At 41.2% G+C, this 12,035-nt stretch overlaps 1 protein-coding gene across 1 annotated transcript; it reads right to left on the bottom strand.

The window, feature by feature from the left end:
* Nucleotides 1-1,606: 1,606 nt before the first annotated feature.
* On the bottom strand, nucleotides 1,607-10,534 carry LOC145395071 (large ribosomal subunit protein mL63). The gene is made up of 3 exons (XM_080268833.1): nucleotides 10,440-10,534; nucleotides 5,772-5,883; nucleotides 1,607-1,769 (listed from the first exon to the last, which is right to left on the bottom strand). The coding sequence occupies exons 1-3, from the start codon at nucleotides 10,496-10,498 to the stop codon at nucleotides 1,626-1,628; spliced, it is 315 nt and encodes a 104-aa protein (XP_080124959.1). The 5' UTR covers nucleotides 10,499-10,534; the 3' UTR covers nucleotides 1,607-1,625.
* Between the last annotated feature and the right edge of the window lie 1,501 nt (nucleotides 10,535-12,035).

Genomic DNA, 12,035 nt, shown 5'->3' with positions numbered 1-12,035 from the left:
CGAAAAATGAGAAATTCCGATAAAAGCGACATCTGGACTTCCCCCTGCTAATCGGGACTTTTTCCGATATATGGAAGAGTTGAGAGGAAGGATGGGACTGGAGTGTATTGGTGTTGTGATGAGGAGGGGTAGACTGAGGTGGTTTGGACATGTGAAGAGGATGGGGGATGATAATTGGGTGAGGAAGGTGAGAAGTGTTAATATTGGGGGTGGGGTTATGAGGGGTAGACTGAGAAAGACATGGGATGAGGTCATTAAGTGTGACCTCAGGGTTAAGGGACTGAACAGGGAGGCTGCAATGGATCGTGCAGCATGGAGAGCTGCCATTAGGTGACCAAGGCCGACACATGCAAGCAAGTTGGAGCCTTTAAAAACGAAAACGAAAAAAAACTAAAATGATCAGACATTAGTCCAACTCACATGAATGGTTTTTAAACTGTTCTGACTACCACTGCAGTACTGTACTGTGTTATAACTTCACTACATTAATCAAGTGGTATAATATATATACTGTATAATAATACTGTACTGTACACTGATACACATGTCTTTTAATTACCTTATTGTGATGAATATAGCTGAAGTGGTCAGGCTGCCTGGACTGCTTCTGGTTTTATCGGACTTTTTCTGATATATAGGAATTTAGTCCAGCAGCTCCAAGAGTCCAATAAGAGCGAATTCCGGTCTATTGAAGTCCGTTATATCGAGGTTTTGCTGTATTTCTAAATTTGATCCAAGCTGATCTATCTATTGCCAGGCATCTCAATCACGTTCGGGGTGGCCACAAACAAATCGCCTCCACGTCGCCCTGTCCCCCGCCATTTCACTGCCCCACTCCCAACTCACACCTCTTTCTCTCATATACCTCTCCACCCCATTCCTCCATCTCATCCTCGGCCTCCCTCTCCCTCTTATGATCCAAGCTGATCATAAGCTAAATTGTAACAGTACTTAGATATTGATTATTTTACCATTTCCATAAGAATAAAGGCAGGGTGGTATATTTCAACCTGAATTCTACCGCAGGCAAGAAAGAACAATCTTAGTAGAAATGCAGCATTGTGCAACAAAAATGTAAAATGGCCAAATTATTGAACTAATTCACAGTTTGAGTTGAGAGTTTAGACTGGCAGAAAGTGAAGCCTTTTATTTAAACATCCACCTCCATCACTATACATACATGCCTCATTGAACATCAATTTATAGGCAGAATCAAACTGAGAAATATCAGAATGTCTGCAAACTTAAGCGCTTCGATTTAATTTTAAGTCTATAGTATGGAGGTATATACATTTGGTCTAGCTCCCCAAAATTCTGTTGAAAATTACGGTCCTGGACATGGTGGCTTGCTGGCTGAAGTTGTCCTTGTGCAGGCCACCCTCCTCCTTTGAAGGGACTGAGAGAGAGCTGAGGGACATTTGGATTACCTGGCAATGGAGTTACCATGTTATATCTGTGCTAACATGTGAAGGCATCCCTCTCCTGCATTTTCTTAACACCTACACACCTACCATGGGGGTCTGGCAAACCCATGAAAGGATAAGAGAAACGGTTCATGTATTCTATACATTCTATTACATACATAAAAACTGTATATCACAACACATACGCTAAAAAAAACATGGCTATTCCCACTTGTCATTGTTCTCAAGTGTTTTAAATCTCTCTTCCATGGCCACATCCTTCATCCACTTTTCCCTCTCCTCGCACTTCTTCTGTATCAATGCCTTCCCCTTCCCAAGAGCTCCAGCATGGCCCCAAGACTGATCCTGTTGGTTAAGAGTGGGGATCATCATCAACATCAACATCATTAATATCATCAACAACATCAGCATCATTAATATCATCCTCAACATCAGCATCATTAATCATCATCATCATCATTCCAACCTCTTTAGTCTAAGAATGGGATAAGGTAGGATCCATGGAGAGGGGGGGGGGGGGAGAGATAAAGGGAGATGTAATCATTTGCATGGCAAGTGAAGTGGGAATTAGGAATATATATAATTAAACTATTCACTCCTACAATGCCATAATTCATTTCCAACCATCAACAGCCATGATGTAAAACTCTTATTCAACTGGGAAAAGACCTTGGAATCCTTTCAATAACGGAGTTCCTTCTTAAGCTGAATAAAATCAGCTCATAATAATGAGAAAAAGGATGCAAGATGTCCTCTGATGGAGTTAACTCTATTACTCCAGTGATGTCATTCTTTTTTTCTTCTACCTCAACATTTTTCTTATAGTGAAGGGCTTTAATAAAGCTATACCTAACCTGTCCAGTTTGAAAAATGTCTCCTAAAATGGGTTAAACTATCAGGTGAAGACAAGAATAATATACAAAAGAGGACATCATCGTGCAAGGGCTAAAAGGTCTACACCTTAGGATGAGTCTTTGTTATATACATATGGCATACATACTTACAATACAAAATATAGTACCTCAGGCCTCTACAGATAAAGAGAGAGTGTGTGAGATTAGCTGTATGTAACTATGATCATTATAAACAAATTAACTTCTCCAAATGTATAAAAGCATAAAATAGAAAGACAATTTTCCCTGACTGGGATAAAATAACTAAAATTTACAGGACCTAACTTGGAAAGATAGAGGAGTATGAGTGACTAGTATGTGCATTCAGTATGGAAGAAAATATCTCACTCTACAAGTGACAAAACCACATCTGAACTATTATACCAAACTACAGCAAGAACAGTAGGATGGGGTTGCCTTGGACCGTACTACTACCTGTAATGGAAAGATCCATCCATCCATCCATCATCCAATCCTACATTGCCCCAAGAGGAGCGTAGGAGCCTGGGGCTAGGCAGTTGGTCTCGACATTTAAGATGAGAGTGACCAGCCTCACTCATCCCTGAGTGGCATTACATGAGCAATCAACCCCAACGACCCTTGGATATAAACCTTCACCGGCTCAATCCAACTGGAGCGCAATAATTACCCACTAAACCACCAGGTGCCAAAATTTGGTTGTATGGTTACCACCCAGCGTAGTAAATGGTTTCCTGGTGTACAGGAAACCATTTGGCTTGTCACTCAGTGTAGAGTTACCCACAGGCAGAAGGAAAAGGAAAGAATGAAGGAAAGAAAGACAGAAGAGGGAGTGTAAAGTCATCCGTAGGCAGAAGGACAAGGAAAGAATGAAGGACAGAAAGACAGAAGAGGATGGAGGGAAAGAAAGATGGAAGAGAGGAAAGGACAGACACCCGAGAGCAGCAATACATCGAGTGAGTGGATGGTGAGCGCCCCCACCTAAAGATATTTGTATAAAATCTGAAAAACGCTGGAATTAAAAAATAATATCTGTTAATGAAACGTGTAGTAGTTGCCCCTTTAAAACTACTGTTTAGGTAAATGCAGTATTTTGACATGCCAGGGAAAAAAGTAGCATTTTTTTACAGACCATCACATAAAGGTGATGTCCATACAGACCATGATGCACCTTAAAATAATATTCAGCCAACACAGGCACATAAATCAATGAATATGTGTCCTACATTTGCCATGTCAATTTCTTGTGGGACAGAAAGAAAATATCAGACTGGAGAATCATGTTTCTAAATCATATTCCTGGGCATTTATGAATGCTGAATTGAGAAAGTGAGAAGGGAAATTTTACTCTCCAGGTGAATCTTTTGGTTGCTCAACTGGCAGGTCTTGGGAGAATTCCTTTCACATTATTGTCTGTGATTACTCCCTACTCTGCAAGGGATGGGAATACAAAGGTGTCCTTTCCCCGACCTACTGCTGAACCTAAGATACATTTTCAATCACAACAGACTTTTCTTTTGCCCACGTCATAGTCAATTTTCTTACATTTTCATTATTTTTTTCTTTCTTTGAGATTTATTATCTGTCAAAGCACATGACTTACCTCTCTTCCTTTCATCAATACATTTTAATTGGGTGTTTTAGTGCACTACATTTGCTATATTTAAATATGATTACATATGATTATATATGTGTTGTCCCAGATGAATGGCTGAAGAGTGTAAATGTAAATGTGTACAAGGGAAGGGATGATGCCCTGGAAAGAGGCAATTATAGAGGTATAAAGCTTTTAGATCAGATAACGAAAGTAATAGAGAGAGTTTTAGAAGGTTTGATTAGAAAAAGAGTGAATACTGATGACATGCAATTTGGGTTTATGCCATGCAGGGGAACCACAGATTCCATATTCATTGTTCAACAGCTTCAGGAAAAATATATACAACAGAAATGGGAACTGTACATTGCTTTTGTTGATTTGGGGAAGGCCTTTGACAGAGTTCCAAGAGATGTAGTGAAGTGGGCAATGAGAAAGCTTGGGACTGAGGAGTTGCTGGTTAGGGTGGTTATGGCCATGTATGTGGGTGCTTGCACCCAGGTAGGAGTGAATGGAGATTTGAGTGATAAGTTTTCCGTGAATGTTGGTGTGCATCAGGGGTCAGTTTTGAGTCCTTTGTTGTTTATCATGGTACCTGAAGCCCTTTCACGTGACTTCAGAAATGGACTCCCATGAGAGATGTTGTATGTTGATGATTAGGTGTGACTGTAGAGAATGAAAGGGAGGCAGAGGAATGGTTTAGGAAGTGGAGAGATGGTATGGGGCACAAGGGCTTAAGTGTAAATGCAGATAAAACAAAAGTGATGTTATCTAGGGTTGATGATGGTACTGTCAATGACGAGGGAGAGTAGCCATGTGCAGTTTGCCACAAGGGCGTGGGAAGTAATTCCATTTTGTGCAGTGTTTGTGATAAATGGGTGCACAAGAGACACAGTGGTATCAGAGGTAGACTGCGAGATAATGCTGATTTTATGTGTATGGTATGTCTGGGAGAGCAGATGGAGATTGTCAGACTTGAAAGGATTGAACTTGCTGGAGAATCTCTTGAGTGTGTGGAAGAGTTTTGTTATCTGGGAGACATGTTGTGTGCTGGAGGTGGGAATGGAACTAGCTCTGTGGCTTGGGTGAGAAGTGGTTGGAAGAAGTTCAGGGAGCTCTTGCCTCTCCTGACATTGAGAGGACTCTCCCTACGTGTTAAGGGGTCTTTGTATGCAGCATGTGTTAAGAGTGTAATGCTGTATGGTAGTGAGACCTGGCCAGTCAATTCCTGAGCCAAGTCAATTCCACACTACCATACTGTAAGTCTAACTTGCATTATCAAACCAGCAAACTCTTGCAAGGTGTGACTAAACATTCTAGGCTTGACCTTCGTGTTGTGATGAGGAGCAATAGACTGAGATGGTCTGAGCATGTTGAGAGAATAGAGGATGACAACTGGGTGTGAAGGGTGGTAACTGTGAATGTCAGGGGTAAGGTTGTGAGAGACAGATCGAAAATGCCCTGCGAAGAGGTCATAGAGACCTCAGGAATATGGGACTGAATAGGGAGGCTGCCAAAGATCGACCAGGGTGGAGAGCTGTCATTAGGTGACTGAGGACAACTCATACAAGCATACCGGAACCTCTATAAACAATACAGTATTTTGAATGATACAACTGACAAGAAAAGAAGACACTGAAATTATTCTTTCAAAAAGGTCATCTTGAATTATTACCGGTATATGTAAATCAGGACCATCCCCCATCTGAGGGTTCTCAGCAGGGAGAAACATGTTGGAGGAGTGGATGATAATGAAACCACCCACCATATCTACCGTATATACATACGGGTATATAAAGCACTGAACCAAACATAACCCACCCTAACTTAACCCATGCCAACTCATCACTACCTAATATAATCTAACACCAAAGAACTAACCAGCGTGAGGTAAGGGTGTCGCAAGTAGAACATATTCTGCTCCTCCAGCTGTAGCCTCTTCATTGTTCCACGAACTGTAACTTCATCCACCTTGGGTACTATCCGGTCCTTTCTGTAAAGCATAAAACTTTCATTAAACACTAGAAGCCAGGTGACATCCTGTTTAGTTTTATGTTATTCAACTTGGGAAATGATGTTAAAGAGCACTGTGATGTTGATGTGGATGTGGCTGAAAGTGTAGAATTATTATGAGATGGTTTAGCCAAGTGGAGAGGCTAGAGAATGACAGACTGACTAGAAAAGCATATGCGAGTAATGTGGAGGAGAGAAGGAGGGGGAGGCCAAGAATGATGTGGAGGAATGGAGTGGAGATATATGAGAGAGAGTGTGTGTGAGTTGGAGGGAGGGCAACCAAATGGTAAAGGATAGAGCTATGTGAAGATGATCTGTCTGTGGCTATCCCTTACAGGATTAAAGCATCTAGTGACAGATAGACAGACAGACAGACGGGAAAGGGTTCTTGTACTGAAGGGTTTGTTGTTGTTTTTGTGGGTCAAGGTTCATCTGAAACATGAACCCACTGGTTGCAGGCTGAATCTGCTACTCTGCACTCTCCTTTTGTGGGACATGGAGGGAGCTGAGGGATACTTGTATGGCCAGTCGGTGGAGCCACACAGTTACAGTACACTACAATGAAACAGTCAATATATATTTCCTTTACAGGCTTCTCTTTCTGTTGTTTTCTCTTTTTCACCAGCTTGTTTTTGTCTGTGTGAGTTTATTTGATGTTGCAAGTTGTCAGATGCATGTTTTTAGACATTACTCTAGCCTCATCTAACTAAACCAAAAAAGATTATCTATCTACCTATCTATTTATCTATTGCAAAACACCCTAATCCTGTAAGGGGTGGCCACAAACAAATTGCCTCCATGTCACCCTGTCCCCTGCCCTGCCCCCAGCTCACACCCCTCTCTCTCATTTACCGGTACCTCTCCACTCCATCCCTCCATGTCATCCTTGGCCTCCCCCTCCCTCTCCCCTTCTCCACCTCACTCATATACACTCTCCTCATTAGTCTCTCGCTCTCCATTCTCTCCACACAGCCAAACCTCCTCAATGTATTTTTACTAACACTTTCTATCACATCTGCAACACCACCACAACGCTCCTTCCTTTTCTCATTTGTCAGCCTGTCTCTCCATGTAACTGCACATGATCCTCTCAAGTAACTCATTTCCACTGTTCTCACTCTTGACTTGTATCCTTCCAACAAGGGCCAAGCTTCACTTCCATACATTAGAGTTGGTATCACAATAATTTCAGACAGCGACTTTTTTACTTCAATGCTCACTTCCCTATTTCTTATCACTGCTTTCAAAGAACCACCAACCTTTCTTCTTTGTTATACACTTTCAAGCACTTCATCCTCCAAACTTCCATCCTTAGTCATCACACCACTCAAGTACTTACATGCACTCACATTTTCCATTTCCTCCTCATCCAATCTCACTGTACATTCAATGACTTCATTTCTCTCGTTCCCTACATTCACCTTTAGATTCCGTTTCTTACACACTCTCCCAGTCTCATCCACTAAGCCTTGCAGCTCCCCTTCATCTTCACAGTATCATCAGCAAACAACAGCACAGGGAGTTTCCAAACACTGCCCTCTCTCATTAAGGCCGATCCAATATCCACTGCCCTACCTTTTATCTCATTTATAACCCCATCCATATACAGACTGAACAACCATAGAGACATGACACATCCCTGTTTCGATCCAACCTTCAAGTAGAAAAATTCATTCAGTTCACCATCCACACGCACTGCAGCCTTAGCACCCTCGTACAAATTCTTCACGGCATTCAACAACTTCCCATTTACTCCATATATTCTTGATACTTTCCACAATCCTTGTCTATCCAACTTGTCATATTCTCCAAATCTATGAAGACTGCATTCAATTTCTTTCCCTTCTCTAGAAATTTTTCCACTAAAGACCTAAGAATGAATATCTGATCTACACAGCCTTTTCCCTTTCTAAAACCTCCCTGTTCTTCTCCAACTAATTAATTTGTTACTTCCCTAACTCTGTCAATAAGTATCCTGCCATATACTTTTCCTATTACACTAAGAAGGCAAATGCCCTTATGATTAACAAACTTCTTTTTCCCCTTCTCCTTTGTACAGGGGAATAATTATACCTGACTTCCAATTCCAAGTGGTGGATGGGGACGCACATCATCCACTCAATGTAGGGATGCCTTATGATCTCTACACTGAGCGACAAGCCAAATGGTTTCCTGTACCCAGGAAACCATTTACTACGCTGGGTGGTAACCATATAACTGGGGTTTTTGGCGGGGTGAAGTGTCCCCCAGATTCCCCTATCCAAAATCACTTAATCAGGGCAGTTGTTTCAGTGAGCCTCGGAGGGCCAAATAACTGCCCAGGGCCCCAGCCAAATGGGCAGATTCACATGGCCATGTGGGATGCGAGAGGTGTGAATGAGGTGAGCAGAGCAAGAGGGTGGAAGTGGTGAATGTGTTCAAGAGTGCGAGATATGCCATGATGGCACTGTGTGAAACAAAGATGAAAGGGTGTGAAGTGGTGCAGTGGGTGTGTGTGAAATGTGTAATATCCAGCATGAAAGGGCGAGGATGATGCAAGGAAGGAGTTGCTTTGTTAATGAATGAGGTGTGGCAGAGTGGAATGAGAGACTACTGAACATATGTGTCAGCTCGAGGTGTATGTATGTCGAGTTCAAGTATGAGAAGGTGAAAGTGGCGATTGTTGCATTTGCACCATGTGAGGACAGGAGTGAGAGAGAGAAAGACAGGTTTTGGGATGAGCTGGATGAAGCAGTGGGAGAAATGCCTAGGAGCTATAAAGTGATAGTAATGGGCGATATGAACGGGAGTAGCCACTGGTCCTGAGGATAACATAATGGGTTGTAATGGAGTACCAGGAGATAATGAAAATGGGAAATGACTGAAGGATATGTGTCAGGAGAGGAGGTTGTGCATTTGTAACTCATATTTCAAACACAAAGATGCACATAAATATTCATGGTATAAAGGGAACGGGGATTGTGTTGAAACAAGCCTGACTGATTACATGCTTGTAGAGAGGTCGATGCTGGGAATCATTGCTGATATGAGGACCGTGAGAGGACAATGTGGAGGTCTGTCAGATCACATGACTGTGGTATGCAAGATAAACCTGAAAGGAGTGAGGTGGAACAGGAGAGAGAGGAGCAGTCAGAGAGAAAGCCTGAAAGTTGAGAAGCGGAGGATCAAAGAAATGGCAGAGGAGTACAGGACCAAAGTAGGGGAGGAGATAGAATAAGTGAATTGGAATGAAATGGATATGGACAGCCTGTGAAATGCATATGGGGACTGCTTTTTTAGAAATGCTAAAACGGTGTGTGGTGTGGCAAGAGTAACAACAAAGAAGAAAGGTATGGCATGGGGCGATGATGAAGGTAAGAGAGCAGTGGAGGAAAAGAGGAAGAAGTGGCTAAAGTGGTTACAGGACAGGGGTTCAGTTGAAATAAGACTGAATATACCGAAAGCAAGAGACACGTAAAGAGACTAGTGATGAGGAAAAAGGAGGAGGTAAATGAGGATCTAGGAAGAAAAATGAATGCAAACTACCCTGAAAATAGGAAGCTATTCTGGAAAGAGGTGTGGAAATGCAGAAATGAAAGCGAAAAGAAATGTGATGGTGTGAAGGATGTAGATGGTAGATTATTAGCCCATGGGGATGAAGTAAGGACCAGATGGAAATAAGATTTGGAAAACCTGATGAATGGGAAAAGAGAGAGCACAGTGGCTGTAAACATGATTGGTTTTGGGGGTGTGCAGAGAAGGAATGCAGTGCCAGGAGACGTGACACTTGCACAGGTGAAGAGTGCTATGAAGCTGCTGAAAGATGAGAAAGCAGCTGGGGTTGAGGTGTATCCAGAGATGATTAAGTGTAGTGGAGAGAGTGGAATGAAGTGTATTTTTTCTAGTAGTTTTTGATGAGATCTGATTGACTGTGAACTTCATTTTTTCTGGAAATGCTTCATTTTGCCTCTGTTCTAATCATGAACTTTGACTGGATAAGGAGGCAAAATGAAGCATTTTCGACAGAAAATGAAGGCAAAAATAACTCAATTTGCATCAAAAACCACCAGAAAAATATACTGCACAACCTGGGCCATCATATCTCTCAGGTAAGCATTCCACTGCAGCACGTTAGGTTAGGTTAGGTTTGGTTAGTTTAGGTCTGCTTGGTTAGGTTAACCGGTTGTGCAGTATATTTTTCTTGGGGTTTTTTATGTGCCTTGAGTGATTTTTACCTTTGTTTTCTGTCAGTTAGATTAGGTTAGGTTAGGTTTGGTCTGTTTGGTTAGATTAACCGGTTGTGCAGTATATTTTTCTGGTGGTTTTTTATGCGATTTGAATGATTTTAGCCTAAGTTTTCAGTCGGAAAGGCTTTATTTCACCTCCTCATCCAGTCAAAGCTCATGACTGGAAAAAGAGGCAAAATTAAGCATTTCCCTCAAAAATTACGGTCAAAATCACTAAAACCTCATCAAAACTACGGTACCAGGAAAATGTACTGCACAACCTGGGAGTGTGTATTGGCAACTTGTAAAAATTTACCAAACAGACACTCACCCGATCCATATATTACCCTTGGGCATCTTTTTCCGTAATAACAACAAAGTTAATCGCATCTTGTGACTGATCCGGTGGTCGCAGCCTCACAGGTTTGGTCTTCTAAGTACCACCCGGGATATTTGTGTGTGTTTTTTTTTTTTTTTTTTTTTTGATTTGATATGAATCTGACTTGAATATCTATTATTGTAAAAGGTACAGAGCGCTAATACAACAAAAGAAGGTGGTGGGTCCACTGAACTCTACAGTATGGAAAAGCTTTCTCATAGAAGTGCTATGACAAGGTCAGTGAGATATGAGAAAATAAAAGAGGCTGCAAATAATATTTTCTCCACATCGCTTTGTTGTGATGCATCTAATGGCTACTTTCATGAATGAGGTTATTTAAATGAGTAGCGTACGAATGTTTGTGAGTTTTACTACGTGAGTTTAAATATTTGAATGGATCTCGCAGATTATATTTTACACTTGACGACTCAGCAACTGCACGTTTTATTGTATTGTTTGACGACGCTATAAATAAATGATTATTATTATCACAAGAAGACGTTTTTGTGAATGATGCCGTTAACTTTTGGGGACATGGGAACCGAGACAAGTAGTGTCCGACGCTGACTACAGAGATGAAAATTGAAAATTATTTATAGTCTACTGTTAAAGGTCTTGACTGAGCTAATAACGTTACTGTAACAGTTTTTGATTATTACTATGGCCGGTTACGATCGCCGTGGTAGGCAATGTCGATATCCAAATAAAGAAGAACCTGCCATGTGACGCTTGAGGATAAAAGTGTTTATAAAAAAATAGCGTATTTTCATTCATTGGAGTGGTTTTGAGGATATATAAATGACGTACGTCCATACCTTATACATATTCATTAATAATAAAGCTGTGAATGGGGTATGTGATAGGTATTTGTTTACAAACATTGGAATGTAAACAAAAATATCGCCCGACGCTGTTATTTTGTCAGTTCTGATGCATTGTGGGAGTGTGAGGTGCTGGCATTGTGCTCATAAAGGATCTTGGACAATTCTACTATAAACATGTCCCCATGGAACTAAGTTTTTATCCGAAATTATTCGGTTTGGCCCGATTTTTTCGTTTCAACAGCCAATTTATATTGGTTATTAAGCGTTTGGTGTCTGTACGAGCGAAAACAAGAGCATAAACTAGCGATCCAATGAAGAACTTTAAGATTAAGAAGACTTATAAATACAGCCCTCGCAGTAATACTCATAAACATTCCTAAGCATGAGTCGAATATAAGATGGTTATTTGTACAACTGTCTTCATCCATACAGATGCCTAACACTTTTCTGCCGAACGTTGCTAAATGTTAAAGTAAAAATGTGCAACCAAACCCAATGATTACCGAGTTAATTAACAACAGGGAGACTAGTTAAGCTATATACCTGAGTAAGAAGGTTCGTAAATAAGTGTTGGCTGGTATGTTGTTGGTGCGCACGCGGGTTGTATGGTGTCTGGGGTTACCAATTCAGCGCTTTTACCGCTAGGTCATGAGATTGTCACTAACTTTTAGCGACAACCTTTACCTTTTACCCACTAGCAATCTAGCCATATTTCAAAAGCTTG

This window comes from Coenobita brevimanus, chromosome 29 (genome assembly GCF_032717465.1).
Source record: "Coenobita brevimanus isolate Jiangsu-jjx chromosome 29, ASM3271746v2, whole genome shotgun sequence".
In the NCBI taxonomy this organism is placed as follows: domain Eukaryota; kingdom Metazoa; phylum Arthropoda; class Malacostraca; order Decapoda; family Coenobitidae; genus Coenobita; species Coenobita brevimanus.
Note: the sequence above shows the minus strand (reverse complement) of the source record. Positions and strands in the feature narration are given on the sequence as shown.